The sequence below is a fragment of the Scyliorhinus canicula genome, chromosome 15 (assembly GCF_902713615.1).
Source record: "Scyliorhinus canicula chromosome 15, sScyCan1.1, whole genome shotgun sequence".
NCBI lineage: Eukaryota > Metazoa > Chordata > Chondrichthyes > Carcharhiniformes > Scyliorhinidae > Scyliorhinus > Scyliorhinus canicula.
Window position 1 is genome coordinate 24691674 of NC_052160.1, and position 24230 is coordinate 24715903.

Below are 24230 nucleotides of genomic sequence, written 5' to 3' on the forward strand. Positions count from 1 at the left end.
CTCTTTCTAGATTGTAACAAAATGCATGTCTGTTTGTGAATTGGGATAAATTACCTGAAACATCAAAAAAAAATTGAAATCCACAGTTTACAAACTTGATATAGAGATCTCACGGTGGTGCAGTGGTTAGCACTGCTGCCTGAGGCGTTGAGGACCTGGGTTCAATCCCCACCCTGGGTCACTGTTCGTGTGGAGTTTGCACTTTCTCCCGTGTCTGCGTGGGTCTCACCCCCACAACCCAAAAAGATGTGCAAAGTAGGTGGATTTTTATTAAAACAGTAACCGTCAGATTTGTACAAGGCCAAATGGTACAAACACTAATTTTGCGTTGGAGAAATAGGGTACCCTCCCCTCTGTACCAACATATGGGAGGGGGGGGGGTAGGATACTCCGATTATTAAAACAGTTCACAACATAGTTGTGCAAAAAACAAACAGTACACGCACTACACTTTGTGCTGGAGAGACCAGATACCCTTGCCTTTGTACCAACAGAAAGGAAGGGGAAGGTGGTGGGGAGGGAGGGAGTTAGGGTGTTGGTGGAGGGGGTCCAATAGGGCACTGCCTGAACTATATGGAGGCAGAAAAACAAAAGAACCTTCAATTATGATGTGCAAGATTCCGGGAGTCCCCCAGAGGGGGTATGGGGCGACACAGTGTCATGCACGAGTTAGCCCTGCACCCCACTGCAGAGAGCCTCATGAGCACCTTCCCCCCCTGACACTGGGAGCTGACAGTCGAACAGTCGCGCTCTGGGCCCGGATCCTCCACCACACTGAGTGTGGCGGGCGACACGGGCCCACCAACAAACCCAGGGGCTGCCTTGATCCCCCCACCGGGATCATCGACAGGCGAGATCTCCTCAGGCTCCTCCTGGGGTCCCGGGCCAGCGGGAGGTGGTGGTGCAGATCCCTACTCCGTCCCCGCCGCCTGGCCACCGGTAGACCCTGAGGACAACTCCGGAAACAGCTGCGGGATGGTGGCAGAGGTGGCAGAAGACAGCAGTTGGGACAGAGGGTCTTCCAAACCATAACCCGCGAAGAACCCAAGAAGCAGGGGCTAATCGCTGTCCCCTTCTCTTCAGAAATTGTAGGTGGATTGGCGACGCTAAATTGCCCCTTAATTGGGAAAAATAGAACTGGGTACTTTAAATTTATTTTAAAAATAAAAATAACAACTTGATACAATTAAATTGCAACAGCAGTCACACATCAGAGAGTTGTAAAAGTGCTGTAAATGTTCAGTTGCAGGGAGAAAAACTTTGCTAAGAGCTTTAGGAGTTTACTCTCCACATGGAGGGGAAATGAAGAGTTTTTCACTCACCGAGATGTAGCTATGATCTGCAATACTCACCAGTTACTTTGGTTGGTGCTGGCCATTGATCAGAAGTCTCAGCGATTATGTCATTGCAGGCCAGTCCAAAATCCCCAATCCGAACATGGTAGTCAGAGCCATGGAGAAAAATGTTCCTTGGCTTTAAGAGAGAGCATTGTGAGTTAAGCTTACTTTGGCATGTCTTTATCATAAACTAAGTAGCTTTAATGGCTTGAATTGTAGAATGTTACAGCACCAGCGGAGAGCATCTGATCCAGCTTGTCTGTAGTAATTATTTTTCAGAGCTATTGGAATGTGCTCCCCTATGCTGTAAAATTCTATTGTATAACTACTACAACAAAATATTTCAATCATCAGAAGGTGATCAAATATACAGTAGCTCCCTTGTACTGCTTTCTTACCTGAAAAAATAATTTGTGGTATGCACTTGGTTGTACGGAGGGGCAGGGGACGAGCATATTTGGTATTTAAATGGGTATTTGCCATGACAAATTCAGTTGGCACGGTGTTACTTGATGAGATCAGTTAAATGGCATCAGGTCACTCTGTTAATTCCGAAAACCACCTTCGGAGTGTAACATTGCAATCTGAATTCCAAACGGAACACGAAGATTGTGATGTTACAATCTGTTACCATTGCGATGCTAAACAAATCAAAATTGTGCGGTTCCAACCGCTGCCTCCTAACAGGAAACCTTTCCCACACATCAAAGCAAGGAGGGAGTCTGCAAGACTCTCAATCTGATCACATCTAAGCGACAACAATCAGTTTTCCCACAGATCAGTTCCACGAAGAATGCATAAGGAGGGAATATTCTGATCCTGAAGTCATTTTGTACAAAATCCCTGCTTAAGAACCTTCCAAAAATGTGCGAATGCCAGGCTGAGTTTAACGATCTCCATGCCAAGCTTCACGATGCTATTATGCAAGGAGACAAAGAGAATATCAAAAGGTTGCTGAAGGTCCATCCAATCAATGATCCCATTACTATCTGGAAAAACTGTGCCTTATTCCCCATACTTCCAGCTCAGGTAACTCCAGCAATTAATTCAGATAATCATTCACTTTCTCTTAAGTGTATCAGAGATTTTACATAAAATCTATAACGGACGACTTTAAAATGATCTAATGATAGCATTTAGCCTTCCTCATTTTTTGAACTTGCATCCCAACTATCCATCCATCCAATTCACTTCCCCCACCTAGTGGTGCACTAAGGCAGACTTTTGTCTGTTTCCATAGCTAGTAATTCCAGGAATAGGCCACCAGTCTGTTGCCAGGGGCTTATTCACATGGCGGGGGGCTACTACACAGCATCCCAGCTATACCTGGGGATAATACTCCATGGAGTGTTGCAAGAATCATGGGATTCTTTCCAAATCCCTTGCCACATAAAAAACTTGTCAGTAGAAATCAGTAGAAACAAGCCTCCAGCTTCTATCAATAGAAGCAGAGCAATCCCTAAATCGTAGACTGATGCAGACAGAAGGGGGACAGGTCCACTGAGTTAGAGCTGGCCCTTTCGAAGAGCAAATGAATTAGTTCACTCCTCTGCTCTTTCCTCAAATTCCTGCACTTATTTTCTCCTTTCAGTACCTATTCAGTTCCATTTTGAAAGTTACTATTGAACGCTTCCACCATCCCATCAGGCAGTGCATTCCAAATTCTAACTACTCATTGCATAAAATTATTTTTGTTCATGTTGCCTCTGGTTCTTTTGACATTCACTTAAATCTGTGTCCTCTAGTTATCAACCTTTCTAGCATTTCTAAACAGTTTTACTTTATTTACTCAATCTAAATTCATCATTTTAAACACCTCTGTCAAACCTATACCTTTTTGATCAATTTGTCAAAATAAAAGAAGATTGTCCTCTGATCTCAAATAGATCCATATTTGCCAGGTCCCAAGTGTAAAGATGATCATTCCACTTTCCTCAAGTGAACACCAGCATAAATTTGATGGGCTGAATGGCCTCTGGTCCTGTTACCATTCTATGAGGTATTCGTCTGGATGGACTTCAAAAAGACATTTGATAGAGTTAGGGTAAAGGGCTGATACTCAGAATGTGACTAGGGGCATCTGTGTTGGGACCTCAGCTATTAATGATTTAAATGACGGGATAAAGATCCACATATCGAAATTTGCCAATGACACAAAGATAGGAGGTAACATTTAAATCAATCAAATGAATGGGCAAAACCGTGGCAAATTAATTTCAAAGTAAGTAAATATGAGGTCACTGACTGTAACTAACAGGGATGAAACAGGGTACTTTCTTTATAATGAAAAACTAGAAACAATGAGACTTGGGGGTCTGGGTACAGGCATTATAAAAAAGTCATGAGCACGTACAGAAAACAATCAAAATGGCTAAAGGAATTAGAGTCATAGAATTATACAGCACAGAAAAGGCCCTTTGGCCCATTGCATCTGCGCCAGTCAAAAATAACCACCTAACCATTCTAATCCCATTTTCCAGAACTAGGTCCATAGCCTTGTATGCCCTGGCATCACATCTAAATACTTCTTAAATGTTATGAGGGTCTCTGCCTCCACCACCTTTTCAGGCAACAAACTCCAACCACCCTTTGGGTAAAAATGCTTTTCCTCACGTCCCCTCTCAACCTCCTGCCCCTTACTGTAAATCTATGCCCCCTGGTCATTGACCCTTCCACCAAGGGGTAAAGTTTGTTCCTGTCTACTCTATCTATGCCCCTCATAATTTTATATATCTCAGTCTCCTCTGCTTCAAGGAAAACAATCCAAGTCTATCCAATCTCTCTCCATAACGAACACTCTCCAGCCCAGGCAACATCCGAGTAAATCTCCTCTGCTCCTTTTCCAGGGCTATCACGTCCCTCCTGTAATGTGGATTCCAGAACTGCACACAATACTCTAGCTGTGGCCTAACCAACATTTTATACAGTTTATAATACTGTATTTACTGTTAGCACGGTAGCACAGTGGGTAGCACTGTTGCTTCACAGCTCCAGGGTTCCAGGTTCGATTCCCGGCTTGGGTCACTGTCTGTGTGCAGTCTGCATGTTCTCCCCGTGTCTGCGTGGGTTTCCTCTGGGTGCTCCAGTTTCCTCCCACAAGCCCCGAAAGACGTGCTGTTAGGTGAATTGGACATTCTGAATTCTCCCTCAGTAGATCCAAACAGGTGCTGGAATGTGGCTTCTCGGGACTGTTCACAGTAACTTCATTGCAGTGTTAATGTAAGCCTACTTGTGACAATAAAGATTATTATTCTTATTACATACAATACTGGCCCTTATATCCAGAGCACCAGAATACACAGGGTAGAAGTTACGCTTCGACTGTATCAGATCCAGGTAAGACCACCCCAGCAACATTGTGGACAGTTCTGGGCACCACACCATAGGAAGGATATATTGGTCTTGGAGGGAGTGCAGCGTAGATTTCCCAGAATTACACCTAACCTCTAAGGACCAAATTATAAGGAGCGATTAAACAAACTAGGATTGTATTCTCGAGAATTTAAGAGTTTAAGGGGTGAATTGATTAATGTTTCAAGATATTAAGGAGAACAGATAGGGTAGATAGATACTGTTTCTGGTGGTTGGTGTGGACTAGGGAGCATAATCTAAAAATTAAAGGCAGAAGTTTCAGAAACTAAATTAGAAAACACTTCTACTCACAATGGGTGGTAGAAGTGTTTAACTCTTCTTCAAACAACAATTCGTGTTACATCAATTGTAAATTTAAAATGGAGATAGATTTTTGTTATCCGAAGGTATTAAGGGGCATGGCGCAAAAACCATATGGAGTTCAGTCACATCAGCCATAATCTCAATGAATGGTGGCACGGTAGCACAGTGGTTAGCACTGTGGCTTCACAGCTCCAGGGTCCCAGGTTCGATTCCCGGCTTGGGTCACCGTCTTTGTGGAGTTTGCACATCCTCCACGTGTCTGCGTGAGTTTCCTCTGGGTGCTCCGGTTTCCTCCCACAGTCCAAAAATGTGCAGGTTAGGTGGATTGGCCATGCTAAATTGCCCAGTGTCCAAAAATGTTAGGAGGGGTTACTGGGATAGGGTGGAAGTGTGGGCTTAAGTGATGTGGTCTTTCCAAGGGTCAGTGCAGACTCAATGGACCAAATGGCCTCCTTCTGCACTGTAAATTCTATGAATGGCAGAGCAGGCTCAAGGGGCTAAATAGCCTCCTCACATAAGCTATCTAATAAGGAAGTCTGCTGATTGGGCTCAAAGAGAAAAAGTTCCTTTAAATGGAGAATACTCCCAGATTAATTTTCTTAATCCCAAGAGTGAAGTTATGAGGTGTTCCATTTTAAATATGATAAAGGGGAAAGAAAACGCATTAAATAGTCAGCCAGAGTTCCTACTCCCAATCGTGACCCCTCCTGGTAAATTCAGGTATGCAGACAGCTAATGAGGGTGGAATCAGACTAAGTCCTGGTTCTCCCCCACCACAGTTGTACAGCGAGCTGTGACTGCTACTGTCTCAATTTCACTACAGGATTGACGAGACACACAGATCTGTAATCCATCACACGTCAAAGACAACAAGGAAAAAGCGGTTGCAATAATAAATGAGCGGTGATATTAAGGCGTAACATTCTCTATCTAACCTAAGCTGATAAATTTTAAGCAAATTCAATTATTTAAGACAATCTCCAAGAAGCAAATACTTTTCAAAACAGTGTTATGAGTCTAATATTTGTAATACATTTCTATCATCCTAAGGGATTAGCCATCCTTCCAATCCACTTGGCTGCAACATACAGAAAGGCAAAGAGTTTACAATGCTTACTTCAACTAAAGGCTGATATAGAGGCGAGGTAAGTGATCCAGTTAAGCATTCTGATCTGTTCTGGTAGTTCTTGAGAGGTGTGCGTGAGGCCTTTCTAGATGGGATGGGAGATGGGATGGGACAAGGGTCCTCGGTGGACCAGAACTAATATTCAATATTTAATCAAAATGATGATGGTGCCATGGTAGTAAAAGAAAGAACTTTGCACTTACAACCCCAGGACAGCCCAAAACACTTAACTTTACAGCCATTGATTATTTTGTTTAAAGTAACAATGCAGTTATGTTGGTTGAAGGATAAATATTGATCCCAGGACTTGGGGGGGAGAACTCTCCTGCTCTTCAAATTTCCACCTTAAGGGATCTCTGGTATCCATCTGAAGGGCATATGGCACCTCGGCAAGTCTGACAATGCAGCACTCCATACTGCAGTAGAGCATCACCCAGATGGCAGCACGGTAGCATGGTGGTTAGCATAAATGCTTCACAGCTCCAGGGTCCCAGGTTCGATTCCCGGCTGGGTCACTGTCTGTGCGGAGTCTGCACGTCCTCCCCGTGTGTGCGTGGGTTTCCTCCGGGTGCTCCGGTTTCCTCCCACAGTCCAAAGATGTGCGGGTTAGGTGGATTGGCCATGCTAAATTGCCCGTAGTGTCCTAAAATGTAAGGTTAAGGGGGGGTTGTTGGGTTACGGGTATAGGGTGGATACGTGGGTTTGAGTAGGGTGATTATTGCTCGGCACAACATCGAGGGCCGAAGGGCCTGTTCTGTGCTGTACTGTTCTATGTGGCTCACAAATATTTGGAGTGGAACTTGAACCCATGACCGTCCATAAAAATGCTGAAAAGATGCAGCTGAGAAAGAACCATCCTGTCTAATCACACTTTCCAGTAGTCTGTACGTAGGTTACTGCACTTTAAGTACACATCCAAGTACTTTTTTAATCTGATGAGGGATTCTGCCTCTCCTACTCTTTCAGACCCCCCAGCATCCCAATTCAAAACAAAAGGGTGCTTTGCACTGAGCCACGACTGACACCAAGTTATTGTTGCAAGTTATTGCCCAGAAACTGACATTTTCACAGAACTGTTACCGTGTAGATGGAGGCCATTTGGCCCATCTTATCAGCACCAGCTCTGCAAAAAAGCATCATGACTTAGTGACATTCCCCTGCCTTTTCCCTGTACCCGTGCACATTGTTCATCTCATGACCTCTTGAATGTCTCAATTGAATCTGCCTCCACCACACTTCCAGGCAGTGCATTCCAAACCCAAACCACTTGTGTGAGAAAGCCTTTTCTGACATCACATTTGCTTCTTTTGCAAATCACTTAAGATCTGTGCCCTCAACCCTTTTAAGATTAGGAACAGTTTCTCCCTATCTACTCTGTCCACCCCCCCTCATGATTTTGAACATCTCTATCAAATCTCCTCTTGGCTTTCTCTCCAAGGAGAACAGTCCCAACCTCTCCAGTGCATCCTCACAGCTGAAGTTTCTCATCCCTGGAACAATACTTGTAAACCTCTTCTGCACTCTCTCCAATGCATTCACACCCTTCCTATAGTTATGGAATCCAGAACTGTGCACTATATTCCAAACGGTGTCCAACATGTGTCTTGTATAGGTTCAGCATAACCTCCTTGCTCTTGCACTCTAAGTCCCTATTAATAAAGCCAAGAATATTATAGGCTTTATTAACTGCTCTCCCCACCTGTCCTGCCACCTTCATGATCTATGCACATAAACACCCAGGTCCCTCTGCTCCTCACCCCCTTAAGAATTTTACCTCTTATTTTGTATTGCCTCTCCATGTCCTTCTTATCAAACTGCATCACCTCACACATCTTTGCATTGAACTTCCTTCACCACGCTATCTGTCCACTCCTCCAACTTGTTTATTTCCTTTTGAATTTCTACACTGTCCTCTTCACAGTTTACAATATTTCCATGTTTTGTGTCATCTGCAAACTTTGAAATTGTCCCCTGCACATCATTAATATATATTAGGAACAGCATGGGTCCCAAAAAGGACTTTTGGGGAACATTTCTACAAACCGTCCTTCAGCCCGAGAAATATCCATTACTCTCTGCTTCCTTTTATTCAGACAATTTTGTATCCACATTGTTACTATCCCTATCATTCTATGAGCTGTAACTTTTCTCACAAGTCTGTTGTGTGGCACTGTATTGAATGCATTCTGCAAGTCCAAGTACACCACATCAACAGCATTACCCTCATCAGCCCTTTGTTACCTCCTTAAAACACTATTAGTTAAACACTATTTCCTGTTTAGAAATCCATGCTGTGTTATAGAAATTCACTTCCTGGGCTTCTTAAAAGCTACATAATGACTGTACTTAAGCTACAAATCACATTGCAGGCACAAAATGCATGTGATTTATTGAGATATGTGATATCTAATCATTTGCCTCTTCCGAGATAAAAGCACTCCAGAGCAGCACTGTCAAAGGTGCCATCTTTTAAATGAGACATTAAACTCAGGCAGGCCCTGTCTCCCCTCAGGTGGATCCTAAAACCTCTATTTCCAAGAGCAGAGGAGTTGTCCCTGGTGTCCTAGGTCAAATATTTATTCCTCAATCAACATGACAAAAAAAGTATCTGGTCATTATCACATTGCTATTGGTGGAAACTTGCTGTGTGCAAACTGGCTGCCTCGTGTCCTACATTCCAATTGACTACAATTTAAAAGTGCTTAAGTGGCTCTAAAATGCATTTGTCGTGAGGTTGTGAAAGGCACTATATAAATGTAAATCCCCACTATCAAAAATTCTCATGGGTTTTCTTTTCTCTTTGCCTTAGAGATGCCTTAGGCCGAACAGCACTGCACTTGATCATTGTGCACTGGCCCAACATCATCCAGGACTGGATCGTACCAAAGACCAAGTTCGAGAAAGCCATGGCGGGCATGCAGAGTCGGGCTGAATGCTGCCTGCGGCTACTATGTCAGCATGGGGCGCAGGTCAATGTGGCCACCCAGAGCAGGAGCCAGGACACAGCAATGCACCTGGCTGTGCGTCATGGGGCTTGGCCGGCAGTGGCTATCCTGGCGCGGTATTGTGGCAACCTAGAAACAGCAAATCAGCACGGTATGACCCCACTGCACATGGCCAGTGGGCTGCTGGACCGGCGAATGGTGGAGGAGCTGCTTGGCCGGGGGGCACGGCTGGACAGCAAGGTGGCGGGCAGCGGCAGCACACCGCTCCAGCTGGCTGTCTGTGCCGCCTCGGGCAAGGGCGCACAGCAGCTGGGGGCTGGCCTGGACTGTGTGCGGGTGCTCCTGGCAGCAGGCGCCAGTGTTGTTGCCCAAGACCAGCATGGGAGGGCAGCAGTTCACGAAGCCTGTTTCGGGGGCCGGGAGGAGCTCATTGACCTGTTGCTGGAGCATGATGCTGACCTGAGCCTGTGCACAGAGCTGGGCGAGTCACCCCTCTCCCTCTTCCTGGAACGTAAACCTAACCTCCGGTGCAGCCGCCTGCTGGCCAAACTGCTCAGCCTCTCCTGTCCTTTGCGGCTCGCCAGCAAGGAGGGGGGCCAGTTGCCTGGTGGACTGCTCGGCCCAGAATTCCGTCAGTACCGGGAGTTTCTGCTGGCCCTGAGCCAAGAACCACCAGCCCTTCAGGATCTCTGCCGGGTGGTAGTCAGGAAGGTCTACGGCCACCGGCAGAGGCAACGTCTCAAAGAGATCCTACCCACTTCAGTGTGGCAGTTTGTGTATGGTTACCAGGACTATGCAAAGAGACTGGCAGAGATCGCAGTCAAGCCAATAGAATGGCCAGACCGTGAGGGTCAAGGCGATCTTGACAACAGCCTGCTCCACATGCACCTCTGAGTGGGCGCAGACTTTTACCAGCAGGTATTTATTTATTTTTTGAAGCACTGATGGGAATTGGTGTTGGGTCCGAGTGGCTTTTAACATAACTCGGTGGTAATGGATAATTCTAACAATGGAGCAGTCAGAAAATAAAACAATTTTGAAAAGATTCCTCCATTTACACGGTGTTTACAGCACAAAAACAAGTTATTCAGCCCGTCTGGTTCTAAACCAGTCTTTATGCTCCACACGAGAACCCCCCCCCCCCCCCCCCCCCATCCCTTTCCATCACACTCTATCAGCATATCCTTCTATTCCTTTCTCCTCCACGTGTTTATCCAGCTTCCCCTCCAATGCATCTATGCTATTCGCCTCAACTACTCTTTTTGCAGTAGCAAGTTCCACATTCTCCCCACTCCCTGGGTCAAAGCCTTTCTCTGGAGTTCTCAAATGGATTTATTAATGACCAATTTATAATTATGGCTCCTAGTTCTGGTGTCCCCCACAAGTACAAACATCTTCTCAATGTCTCCTCTGTCAAACTCTTTCACAATATTAAAGCTCTCTATTCAGTCACCTTCCAGAGAATAGAGCCCCAGCCAGTTCAATCTTTCCTGATAGGCAAGACCTATCTTGGCATCATTCTCGTAAATCCTAAATTCTCCAGTGCCTCTATATTCTTTTTCTACTAGAACAGAATTATTGACTACTGAAAAATGAGGTCTAACCAAAATTCTGCAGAAGAAGCACAACTTTCCTGCTTTTCAATTCTCTACCCCTTGCTTTAAGTCTTATTAATCTGCGTTACTATTTTGACAATTTACCTCTATCCTCAGATCCCTCTGTCTCCCCTACACCATTTAAACACAAATTTCAAAGGAGTACCTTTTTACCAAAATGTACTATCTCATACTGATCTACATTGAAGGTTATTTGCTGATTACATCCACCCTGCAAGTTTATTCATGTATTCCTGCATTTTGTTTAATCCTCTGTAATAACCTCACCCATTAATTTGGTGTCATCCGCAAATTTTGAAATTTCACTTTTGATTCCAGAGTTCAAGTCGTTTCAGTAACTGGTGAATGGCAGTGTTCCCAGCAGGATTCTTTACGAAACATCACTTTCCAGCTTTTACCAGTCCAAGTAACTTACCTTTTCCCCCTACACTTAGTTTCCTACTTTGTAACCAACTTGCTATTCATTCTGCTACTTGTGCCATTATCACATGCTCTGATCTTGGTCACAAATCTACCCTGCAGTGCTTTATCAAAGGTAGCCTGTGAATCGTTTGATCGATTTGTTTCCTTATTGAAATGTTACGTGTGGAATTTTTGAGGTTTGGCTCTTGTGATACAAACGCAGGTCTACCAAAGAATGGTACTGTTGTGTCATTTGTTCCCACCTTGCATTTGACTAGATTTCAAGAATTTGTGAACCAAATCCAAATATTTTCCCGAAGTTTAAATGAAACACTGGGTTCATCTTTTAAAAAATAAAATATTGTTGTTATCTAACCGTGGTTCTTAATTTCACCATAAGTATCAGCAGGAAGGGGTTGTGGGTTATTCTAGAAAGAGTAACTAAGAAATCAAAGGTTCATGAGATTGCTCAGTGCAGACACAGTATTTATGAGAAATTTCATATCGGGTCACCTCCATCCTCTTATTAGATTACAGGCACTAGAACGTTCTCCTTCGAGCACAGAAAGACAAGGGGAGGTACGATTGGAGATGTTAAAAATTATGACGGGGTTTAATAGAATAAGTAAGAAGAAACTATTTGTGCTACCAGGAGGGTCAGTATCCAGAGATCACAGATTTAGGATGGCAAAGGAACCAGGGGGAGATGAGATGGCGAGTTCTTTCTTTACTCAGTGAGCTGCTGTGATCGGGATTGCGCTGCCTGAAAGAGTGGTGCAAGTAGATTCGACAATAACTTTCAAAAGTGAATTGGATAAATCCTTGAAACGAAAATATCTGCACAGCTATGGAGAGGAGTGGGAGTGGGACTAATCAGTAGAGTAGCTCTTTGAAATAGTAGGCATGAGCATGATAGGCTAAATAGCCCCTTTCGATACATCAAAGTCTTGCATGAACACAGTGATACGTACTCACCTTCAAGTCTCTATGCATAACACCCTTGGAGTGGATAAAACACACTCCCTCAAGCAGCTGGCGAAATATATGAATGGTGCAGTCAGGCTCCACTAAACTAAATGCACCTGAATAATATCAAAAAGGTACAAATTAAATTTTACAACTTGCTTTTTTTTAAACCAAAGAATTATTTTTTCGAAATGAGAGGGAACAAGGCAACTGAAATATTTAACAAAATAGAGAACATAGAACATAGAACAGTACAGCACAGAACAGGCCCTTCGGCCCTCGATGTTGTGCCGAGCAATGATCACCCTACTTAAACCCACGTAACCCGTATACCCGTAACCCAACAATCCCCCCATTAACCTTACACTACGGGCAATTTAGCATGGCCAATCCACCTAACCCGTGCCAACATTTATACATGATGGCCACCAGGGTGAATTACAGGATGGTAACTGACAGCCATGAAACTGCTTTCAGGAGAAAGGAGCAGCAAAAAACTGGCATAAACATTTGAGAAGAAATAAAGGATGAAAGGATGATAAAGAATTAAACAACTCACAAATAAGGGATGGGCCCTCTCCTGGTCTGGTATTCCGGTCCAATATCCAATCTTGAAGGGACCTCTCACACAACTGCATTTGTATATGCAGCATGAGGTGGAAATGGATCTAAGAAATAAGACGGTCAGCCTTTACATTTCTCCAATGCCTTTCACAACCTCTAGACATCTCAACCCATTCTACAGACAATTAAGTAATTTTTGATGTGTGATGGAAGTGCAGCAAACAAGGCAGCCAATTTGCACACAAGCGCCCTAACAGCAACATGGTAAGACAATCTGCTTCAGCATTTCTGAATAAATATTGGGTAGGACACTGGGGAGACGTCTCCTGTTCTTCTGTGAAATAGTGCCCTAGGATCATTCATTAATTTTTTTTTTAAAATGTTTTTTATTGGATTTTTGCACAAAGTATATTTTGCCATTATTTACACAGGATATGATATATCTATATATATGTAAGTAGGCATCCATTCATGCCGGCGAGGCACTTCTGGAGGGCAATCCTCGAGTGGGTTTGGTGCTGGTGTTGCCCCTCGCTTCCCCCGGTCGGATTTTGCCGCCGTTGTCTTCTCGTGCACGCTGCCACTTCATCCGGCCCTCCCGTCCTCCGCCTGTGTTCTCCTTTTTCTCTGTTCCTGTGGATGTCAGGCTGGTTAACCTTTCCCTGCCACCCCCCCCCCCCCCCCCCCCCCCCAATGGCTCTCCACTATTGTTCCCTTATCTCTTCCCTCCCTCCCCCGGGTTTCGCCTTTCCTTCCTCTTAGAATGAGTTGTCCCCCCCCCACTTCTATCTCCTCCTCTCATGCTTTGGCTGCTTTCCCCTGGTTCCTGGCTATTCTTCTTGTTTGTTGGCCACAAACAAGTCCCGGAACAATCAGGTGAATGGCTCCCACGTTCTTTGGAAGCCGTCGTCTGACCCTCGGAGGGTGAATTTGATTTTCTCCATTTGGAGAGATTCCGAGAGGTCGAACAGCCAGTCTGCAGCTCTGGGTGGTGCTGCTGACCGCCAGCCAAACAGGATTCTACGTCGGGCGATCAGGGAGGCAAAGGCAAGGGCGTCTGCCCTCCCCAGAAATAGATCTGGCTGGTCTGAAACCCCGAAGACTGCCACTTTCGGGCATGGCTCCACTCTCACCACCACCACTTTGGACATTGCCTCAAAGAAGGCTGTCCAGTACTCCACAAGTCTGGGGCAGGACCAGAACATGTGGGCGTGGTTGGCCGGGCCTCCTTGGCACCGTTCACATCGGTCCTCCACCTCCGGGGAGCACCTACTCATACGAGTTCTTGTTAAGTGGGCTCTATGTGCCACTTTTAGCTGCGTCAGGCTGAGCCTTGCGCACGTGGTGGTGGAGTTGACCCTATGCAGTGCTTCGCTCCAGAGTCCCCACCCTATCTCAATCCCCAGGTCCTCCTCCCATTTCATTCTTGTTGCATCCAGTATGGTGTCGGCCCCTTCTACCAGTCGGTTGTACATGTTACTACAGTTTCCTCTCTCTAATATGCTTGCTTCCAGTAACTCGTCCAGTAATGTCTGTTGTGGCGGTTGTGATAAGTCCTTGTCTCCTTTCGTAGAAAGTTTCTGAGCTGCAGGTACCTTAGCTCGTTCCCACTGGCCAGCTGGAATTTCTCCGTCAGTTCGTCCAGTGTTGCGACCCTGCCGTCGGTGTGTAGGTCCCTGACTGTCAGTGTCCCCTCGTCCTGTCTCCACCTTTTGAAGGTGGCGTCAGTCAGTGCTGGTGGGAACCTATGGTTGTTACAGATTGGAGCTTTGTCCGACATTTTGGTCAGGCCAAATTGCTGCCTTGGCTGGTTCCAGGACTGGAGCGTGGCTATCACCACTGGGCTGCTGGAGTGTTATTTGGATGGGGATGGGAGTGCTGCTGTGGCGAGGGCCCGGAGGGAGGTCCCCATGCAGGAGGCCTCCTCCGCGCGCACCCACTCGGCTTCTGGCTCCTTGATCCATCCCCTTACTGGCTCGGCCGTAGCCGCCCAGTGGTAGAATTGTAGGTTTGGGAGGGCTAGCCCCCCCATTGATTTTGTTTTTTGTAAGACCTTCTATGTGACCTTAGCATTCTTCCCCGCCCATACGAACGCCATGATTAGTTTGTCTAATGCTTTGAAAAAGGCCTTGGGGATGTAGATCAGGATGGATCTGAATAGGAAGAGGTACCTGGGCAGAATGTTCATTTTGATCGTCTGGACTCTCCCTGCGAGGGAGAGTGGGAGTGTGCTCCATCTTTGCAGGTCCTTTTTTACTTCCTCTGTCAGACTGGTGAGGTTCCATTTGTGGATCCCTTTCCAGTCGTGGGCCATTTGGATCCCCAGGTAGCGGAATTTGATTCGGGCTTGTTTAAACGGCAGCCCCTTTAGTGCTGCCCCCCCCCCCCCCCCCCCCCTTGCGGGTGTACCGGGAAGATCTCGCTTTTGCTCATGTTGAGTTTGTAGCCCGAGAAGGGCCAAACTCTTTCAGGAGCACGTTGATTCCGTCCATGCTGCTTTGTGGGTCCGAGATATAGAGGAGCAGGTCATCTGCATAGAGTGAGACTCTGTGCTCTCTGCCACCCCTTCGGATCCCCCTCCAGCTTTTTGCCGCTCTGAGCGCAATTGCTAGTGGCTCGATCGCTAGGGCGAACAGCAGCGGGGACAGTGGGCACACTTGTCTGGTGCCCCTGTGCAGCTGGAAGTATCGGGAGTTGGTATCGTTTGTCCGTACGCTCGCCATGGGAGCGTTGTCTACGAGTTTTACCAGGAGGTGAATCCTGTTCCAAGTCCGAAACGCTCCAGTACCTTTCCATTCGACTCTGTCGAAGGCCTTCACTGCATCTAGGGAGACGATCACCTCTGGTGTTCTCTCCCCGGAGGGGGTCATTATCACATTCAGCAGGCGCCTGATGTTGGAGGTAAGCTGTCTACCTTTGACAAAGCCCGTCTGGTCTTCTGCGACCACCTTTGGCACGGAGTCTTCTAGCCTTTTGGCTAGAACCTTGGCCAGTATTTTGGCATCTATGTTCAGCAGTGAGATGGGTCTGTATGACCCACATTCCGTTGGGTCTTTGTCTTTCTTGGGTATCAGCGAGATTGAGGCCTGTACTAGCGTGGGTGGCAGTGTGCCCTTGGCCAGCGAGTCTGTGGACATCTCCCGCAGGTGCGGGGCCAGTGCTGTCGCAAATTCTTTGTAGAAGTCTGCCGGGAATCCGTCCGGTCCCGGTGCCTTCCCCACCTACATGGAGCTTATTCTGTTCATTTTTTCATTTTCAGTGCTAGTGGTGCTTCCAGGTGTTTTCTGCCCTCCCCCACGACTGGTATGTCCAGTCCATCAAGGAACTGTTTCATCTCGGCCTCCGCCATTGGGGGCTCTGAGGTGTCCAGCCCTTGGTAGAAGGCCCTGAATGCCTTGTTGATCTTTTCTGGCTCTGTTTGTCATGCGCCTCCAGTATCCCTGATTTGCGCAATTTCTCTGGTGGCTGCCTGCTTTCTCAGCTGGTGTGCCAGCAGGCGGCTGGCTTTGTCTCCGTGTTCGTATAGGGTCCCACGTGCTTGGCAGAGTTGAAGCACTGCTTTCCTGGTGGAGAACAAATCAAAGTTCCTTTGTAACTCTTTCCTCTCCGCCAGGAGCTCTACGGTCGGGGCCTCGGAGTATTTAAGGTCTACTTCCAGTATGGAGTCAACCAGCTGCTGCTTAGCCGTCTTTTCTTCCCTATCTTTTCGCGCTTTGAAAGCGATGATTTCCCCTCTTAGTACGGCCTTTAGTGCTTCCCAGAACGTGGAGGGCTAGCCCTCCCAAACCTACAATTCTACCACTGGGCGGCGACGGATGAGCGAGTAAGGGGATGGATCAAGGAGCAAGAAGCCAAGTGGGTGCGCACGGAGGAGGCCTCCTGTAAGGGGACCTCCCTCCGGGCCCTCGCCAGCCCCACCCAAAAAAACACTCCAGCAGCCCAGTGGTGACAGCCACGCTCCAGTCCTGGGGACAGTGTAGAGGGAACTTTACTCTGTATCTAACCAGTGCTGTACCTGCCCTGGGAATGTTTAATGGGGACAGTGTAGAGGGAGCTTTAGTCTGTATCTAACCCCGTGCTGTACCTGCGCTGGGAGTGTTTGATCGGGACAGTGTAGAGGGAGCTTTACTCTGTATCTAACCAGTGCTGTGCCTGTGCTGGGAATGTTTAATGGGGACAGTGTAGATAGAGCTTTACTGTATCTAACACGTGCTGTACCTGCCTGGGAATGTTGAATGCTGATTCTGATTCTTATTGCATGAGGAAAGCTTTCTTATCTTCAGCAGTAACATCCCTTACATTGAATTTCAAACATAAATCTTAATGGATAAACTTGATGAAAATCATTCCCAAGGTGTACGGCTTCCTCACCTTGGACTCAGGGTGTACATCTGTGAATGATGAGCCATCCTCTGGACTTGAGTCATTGGTAGAGTAGGCAGATGAACCTGAAATCTCCTCTATGGTGTTGGTTACTCTTCCCTCATCCCTCTCGAGGTCTTCTGCCTCAGTCTCCATTACTTCAATCAGTGGGCCCAATTTGTTCCTTACTACTTGGGGCATTTGTGACTCGTAGCTTGGATTTTTTGAAAAAGAGAATGGAGAGTACACCTGGAGACTTTTCGTTCCTGGGAGTAAGGCTGGTGATTGACATCTGCCATTATTTAGATGGCTTGTTCCATGGTCTCCATCATGGAAGAAAATGTTGTTGTAATTTCCATTTGATATGTTCTTGCCCATCTCTTCCTCAACCAGGTTGCTGCTTGACAAAGTCTCTGCCACTCTTGAAACAGAACCAGTGTCCGCAAAAACAATACTTGAGCCACTAGTTTGCGTGTTCTGGACAAAAGAATCTCTGCAAGGGTACAATTTTGATAGCTTTAAAACTTGGAGATGGAAGTATCAAATTAATAAAAGTAACCTTAACTACATGCCTCCTCCTGTTCCTGATTCATATCTACATAAAAAATTTATTTAAATGCTTCCTAAGTGTACTTGGGCCATAAATCATCTCGGCTGAAGTTCTGAATTGTCACCTCCTGCTCCAATAACTTTTCCCTACCTATCACATTTTCTACATTACAACAGTGACTACACTTCAAAATTATGTCATTGGCTGGAAAGCACTTTGGAATATTCTGGGATATCATTAGCCCTGATTCCGTGGGTGACACTCTCCCCAAGACAGGAGTGTGCGGGATCAAGTACCACTTCAGAGACGAGCTCAAAGTCTAAGCTGATAGTCCAGTGAAGTACTGGAGGGAGGACTTCACTGTTGGATGTGCTGTCTTTTGGATGACACATTTATCGAGCCCCTATCTGCTCTCTTAGGGGGCCATGAAAGGTCCTCTGGCAGTCGTCAAAGAATTAAAAAAAAAAAATTTAGAGTACCCAATTCTTTTTCCCCCCCAATTAAGGGCAATTTAGCGTGGCCAATTCACCCACCCTGCAGATTTTTGGTTGTGGGGGTGAGACCAAGCAGACACAGGGAGAATGTGAAAACTCCACATGCAGTGACCCAGGTCCGGGATCGAACCCGGGTCCTCAGCGCCGTGAGGCAGCACTGCTAGTCACTGTGCCTCCGGCAGTATTAAAAGAAGAGCAGGGGGAGGTTCTCCCTGGTGTCCTGCCCAGTATTTATCCCTCATTCAACATCACAAAATCAGATCTGGTCATCATCACATTACTGTTTGTGGGAGTTTGTTGTGTATAAATTGTCTATTGTGTTTCCTACATTACAACAGTGGGGTCAGTCAGAAAGGGGCTTGGGTAATGGGTAATAAGGAGCAAGTTACTTTGTCAGTCTCATTACATTATTGTTGGACTTTTGTTGCGATATGTAGGTGGTAGGTCGCGCTTCTGGTCGCTTCAGCCAGGACCTCCACTTTATCGGCATTTTCGGCCATTTTGTCCGGGTGTTTTTCTCCAGGCAACGGTACAAATTGATTTGATAAGTTTCCCCGGCATTAAATCCTTGCTCCCCCCCCCTCAAAAGGAAAAGATCCCAGGAATCCATAAACAGACTCTCTCGGGTGCCTCATGGAACACTTCGGCAGTTAAGATGGCGTTTGGCAGAGCTGCAGTCATCGGCTGTCCCGACTACATTAGACATACTTTTAGACACCTTAGCAAAATAATTCAATAAACAATTCAGCTTACACTTCGAGTAGCAGTGGAGCTCATTTCCGACAAAATATGTAAGTCAATTGACAACATGTTAGACCCGGTCCGGGTGGAACTAGGTGTGGTGAATGTGATTCACACTATATATAGTTGCCAATATCACTCCATGTACATATGTTCGTTATCTACCCGTTGTAAGATCAATGCTGTATATAGTTGCCAACATAACTCCGTGTATATGTTCACTATCCACCATTGTAAGTGCAGTTGCACTATCCGACCACCAGGGGGAGTCACTCTGGGAGTACGCGAGAGTTTGTACTGGGCTCCTCCCTTGGCTCCGCCCAGGACTCCTCCCCCTGGGACCGATGTATAAAGATTAGTGCCTTAGAGCCACCCTGCAGTACATCTGAAGTTCAACGACGAATAGGCTGGCTCTGTTGTAAGTGTATTAAAGCCTCTGTTCAGATCCAACTACACGTGTTCGCTGAATTGATGGTTCCATCACTAGGTAAAGCGGTGGGGATGGCGAGAGAGCTTGGCGAGATCCTGAAAGGGGATGAGGAGGTGCTCACGAGACACAAGGACCAGGTTGCGTCGCTAGAGGCCGAGATGGCAATGATGGCCGATGAAAAGAAAAGATTGAAGGCTATGGTCGACGACATGGAAAATTGGTTGAGGAGACAAAACCTTCAGGCTGTGGGTTTGCCGGAGGGGGGTTGGAGGGCCTGAAACCCACATTGATCTGGAGCCTTGTCTATTGGTTGCCATTTTCAGGTGTTGGACGGGGCTGCAGACGGGGGCGAAGGCAGGTCCACTCACCTTTGCGCCAATAGCCCGAAGGCAGGTTCTGCTGGGATGGAGAGCGTCTGCTCCACCTAGTGTCTCGGTCTGGTTGGATAACCTTATGGACATTTTTTGTATTTTCTCAAGTACACCATTAGGGGATGGGTAGAGGGATTCTAACAGCCATTTATCTCATACTTCAAAGAGTTAATTACCATCAGCTGTTGGGGGTGGGGTGTGGTGGGGGGGTGGAGGTAGGGCTTATTTTGTTGGATTGGAGGGGATACGTGGGGGGGGGGACTTGGATGTAGCTTTTGTTGTGTGTTTTTCTATATCTCGGATTCCTTGTGTTAGTGTGACAACTGTACCATGTTTGAACAATTCTCAGAGTTGTTTTGTAGTTTAGATTGTGTTTGTTAATTATGAAACCTTTAACAAATTATTATTTTTAAAAAATATATTTTACTGTTAAATAATAAAAGGTTATTTGTCTTAAATCTACAAACATGGTGACTGCAGTTTATTGAGCTCAACCAAGGTCCTCAGGTATATTAAAACATCTAATTTCACTTTTATTGTGACTCCTGGTCAAATGGAGCTGGAATTGACCGTGCACTAGCCCTGAGGGTCATGATGTAATTTGGGGGATCTTTGGAATGGTAGACAGCAACGTTTGGGGTACAGAGAAAGAAGTCAAGACACAAATTACGAATTAAACATACTGCAAACCACGGCTCTGTTTACGCACGGACCTGCCTCAATATCCCCCTACTCTACTCTAGCCCCTCCCCCGCTGACGCTTACTCCTCTACGAAGAAGTCAATAAAGGGCTGGTTTAGCTCACTGGGCGAAATCGCTGGCTTTTAAAGCAGACCAAGCAGGCCAGCAGCACGGTTCGATTCCCGTACCAGCCTCCCCGGACAGGCGCCGGAATGTGGCGACCTAGGGGCTTTTCACAGTAACTTCATTGAAGCCTACTTGTGACAATAAGCGATTTAATTTCATTTAATTTTCAAATGGCTGCCACCTTCGGGCGAACCTCTCAAGGCAAACTTGACTTTCTCTAGACCAAGAAAGCTCGCCATGTCCGATAGCCATACCTCAGCCCCTGGGGGCTTTGAGTCCCTCCACGCTAACAGTATTCGTCGCCGGGACACCAGGGAAACAAAGGCCAGAACATCGGCCTCTCTCTCTTCCTGGACTCTCGGGTCCTCCGAAACTCCAAAGATTGCCACCGGCGGGCTCATTACCACCACAGTTTTCAATACCCGGGACATGACATCTGCGAATCCCTGCCAATACCCCCTGAGTTTAGGGCACGACCAGAACATGTGTTCATGGTTAGCCGGCCCTCCGGCGCATCTGGCACACTTGTCCTCCAGCCCGAAGAATCTGCTCATCTGGGCCACCGTCATGTGGGCCCAGTGCACGACCTTAAACTGGATCAGGCTGAGCCTGGCGCATGTTGCGGTCATGTTTACTCTGCTCAGGGATTCTGCCCAAATACCGTCCTCTAGCTCCCCCCCCCCCCCCCCCCCCCCCCCCCCACAAGCTCCTCCTCCCACTTAAGCTTCAGGTCCTCGGTCTGTGAATCCTCAGCTCCCATTAGTTCCTTGTAGACATCTGAAACTCTACCCTCTCCCACCTCTCCCCTAGAAACTACGCTGTCCTGCCTCCCCTTCGGCGGGAGACGTGGGAAGGACGGTACCAGTCTGCGTACAAAATCCCTCACCTGCAAGTATCTAAAGTCGTTCCCTCTCGTCAGCCCAAACTTCTCCTCCAGCGCCCTCATCCTCAGAAAGCTTGCTTCCAGGAACTGATCCCCCATCCTCACAATCCCCTCCCTCCTCCACAGTCGATGCCCTCCATCCATGTTCTCCGGGGCAAATCGGTGGTTGCCGCAGATTGGGGTCCACGCCGATGCTCTTACCTCCCCTACATGCCTCCTCCACTGGCCCCAGATCCGAAGAGCCGCCACCACTATCGGGCTGGTGGACTACCGTGCCTGCGGAAGCGGCAGAGGCGCTGTGACCAGGGCTGCACGAAGCAGCCTCCATCCGCTCCCAAACCGACCCCGCACCCACTAACCATTTCCTTATCATCGCTATGTTGGCCGCCCAGTAATATTTGCTGAAGTTCGGCAACGCCACCCCCCCTTCTCCTCTGCTCCTTTCGAGCATCACCCTCTTCACCCGCGGGGACTTCCCTGCCCATACAAATCCCAGAATAATTTTATTCAGCCTCTTAAAGAAGGACTGCGGGATAAAGATGGGGAGACACTGAAAAACAAACAAGAACCCCGGGAGAATCGTCATCTTAACAGTCTGCACCCTCCCCGCCAATGACAGCAGGAGCGCATCCCACCTCTGGACCTCCTCCCTCATTCGTTCCACCAGTTGGGACAGGCTGAGCTTATGGAACCTGCCCCAGTCCCGTGCCACCTGAATCCCCGAATATCGGAAACTCTCCCCCACTAGCCTGAACGGCAACCCCTTTAGCCTACTCTCCTGCCCCCCTCGCCTGAATTACAAGATTACCGACCCTCTTGAGAGTGAAACCCACTCGTCAAAACCCCTCATAATTTTTGAACATATCTATTCAATCTTCCTTCAATCTACTCTGCCTTAAGAAGAACAGTCCTAGCTAATCCTAAATTTACAGATGATGTTACGTTCCTTCTTCAGTATCTTCACAACGAATTTAAGAAAATAAATTCTTACCGACACTCTTCCTGACCAGAGGGACCCATTAACGCACATAAATTGCTGAGAGGCATTTGGTTATCTAAATGACAGAACCAGAGGAAAAATATATTGGTCAACGGTGCGTTAATGAAAGAAGACGCAGATGCCTATTTGTCTCGGTTTTTGTAAAGATTTGAGGTTTAACTATACTTTTCGGAGGTTGTTGCTGTACATGCTCCATCCAAGCAGTGTGATAGCCAACAATGTGGGTGTGCTGCAGGCCAGCTAAAACCTTAACCTCTCTCAGAACCTGAAACAAAAAAAAAACAGAAAGGGCTCCAGTCACACTTCAAAACCCAGAATTCTCACAAATAATCACCAAGAGCTAACTTAACTGAATATCACGCTTAAGTATGTCTTGAGGGGGTGAATAGATTGTATTCCTCTGAGCAAAGTGCTGATCCTCACGGAGTTAATGCTCCATGGGCCCCATAAGTCAGTCCTCTACCGAGTGCAGGTTCACAATGGGTAAACAACAGCTACATCCTGTCCTCACCCAAGGTTGGACACCTTTAGTTTTCAGTGTCACTGCAAATAGACCATGAAAAAGGTGATTTTCATAAAACGTAGGAGCAAAAGAAGGCCAGTCAGTCCATCGAATCTGCTCTGCCATTCAATGAGATCATGACTGATGTGATAATCCTCAACTCCACTTTCCCGCCTTAACCCCATAACCCTTGATTCTATTACTGATTAAAAATCTTCCTATCTCAGCCTTGAACATACTTAATGACCCACTCTTTGCAGCTCTATATGGTCAAGAATTCGACAGATTCACTACCCTCAGTGAAGAAACTCCTGCTCATCTCTGTCTTAAATGGACGACCTTGATTATGGCCTCTGGTCCTAGACTCTCCTACAAGAGGAAACATTCTCTCAGTATCTACCGTCAAGCCCCTGAAAATCCTATATATATCAATAAAGTAGCCTTAGCACTGCGGCTTCACGGCGCCAAGGTCCCAGGTTCGATCCCGGCTCTGGGTCACTGTCCGTGTGGAGTTTGCACATTCTCCCCGTGTTTGCGTGGGTTTCGCCCCCACAACCCAAAAAAATATGTGCAGGTTAGGTGGATTGGCCAGGCTAAATTGCCCCTTAATTGAAAAAAAAAAAACTGAATTGGGTACTCTTATTAAAAAAAAATAAGGTAGCCTCTCATCCTTCTAAACTCCGGTGTGCACAGGCCCAGCCTACTCAACCTCTCATCACAAGAAATACCTTCCGTCCCCGGGATCAATCTAGTGAACCTTCTCTAGATTGTCTCCAATACCAGTATATCTTTCCTTAGATAAGGAGACCAAAACTGTTCATAGTATTCCAGGTGTAGTGTAACTAGTGCCTTGTATAGTTTTAGCAGGACTTCCCTATTTTTATATTCCATTCCCTTTAAAATAAAGGCCAACATTCCATTTACCTTCCCAATTACCTGCTGAACTTGCATGCTAGCTTTTTGTGATTTATGCACCACGACCCCCAAATCCCTCTGTACTACAGCTTTCTGCATCCTTTCTCCATTTAAATATTATTCAGGTTCTTTATTCTTCTAAGCAAAGGGCATAACTTCACATTTTCCTACATTATATTCCACCTGCCAAGTTTTTGCTCACTCACCTAACCCTTCTGTTACCCTCTGTAGACTTTGTGTCATCCTCACCATTTGCCTTCCCACCAATTTTTGCGTCATCTGCAAACTTAGCAATAGTGTATTTACTTCCCTTATCTAAGTCATTAAGATATTTTGTAAATAATTGTGGCCACAGCATGGACACCTCCACTGGTTGTAGGTTGTAAACCTGAAAGTGCCCCTCTTACTCCAACTGTCTGTCTTCTATCTGTTATCCAATCCTCTATCTATGCTATTATATTACCCCCAACACCATGGGCTCTTATCTTATTAAGTAGCCTATTGTGTGGTAACTTATCAAACGCTTTTTGGAAATCCAAGTATA

General features: G+C 46.5%; 2 protein-coding genes across 6 annotated transcripts in view; one reads left to right on the forward strand and one right to left on the reverse strand.

The window, feature by feature from the left end:
- Positions 1-24230, reverse strand: part of eif2ak1 (eukaryotic translation initiation factor 2-alpha kinase 1) — a 67278-nt gene that overhangs the window by 7399 nt on the left and 35649 nt on the right. For all 5 annotated transcript variants that reach the window (XM_038819796.1, XM_038819795.1, XM_038819797.1 and 2 more), the window contains 6 exons: positions 22435-22534; positions 22261-22324; positions 17003-17486; positions 12627-12735; positions 12077-12183; positions 1353-1473 (listed from right to left, as the gene is read on the reverse strand). In XM_038819796.1, coding sequence (XP_038675724.1) covers positions 1353-1473; positions 12077-12183; positions 12627-12735; positions 17003-17486; positions 22261-22324; positions 22435-22534 — 985 coding nt within the window. The remainder of the gene's footprint in view (positions 1-1352; positions 1474-12076; positions 12184-12626; positions 12736-17002; positions 17487-22260; positions 22325-22434; positions 22535-24230) is intronic.
- On the forward strand, positions 1740-11476 carry LOC119978288 (ankyrin repeat domain-containing protein 61-like). Its single transcript, XM_038819800.1, has 3 exons — positions 1740-2366; positions 6063-6157; positions 8948-11476. Exons 1-3 carry the CDS (start codon positions 2202-2204, stop codon positions 9975-9977), a joined length of 1290 nt encoding a protein of 429 aa, XP_038675728.1. The 5' UTR covers positions 1740-2201; the 3' UTR covers positions 9978-11476.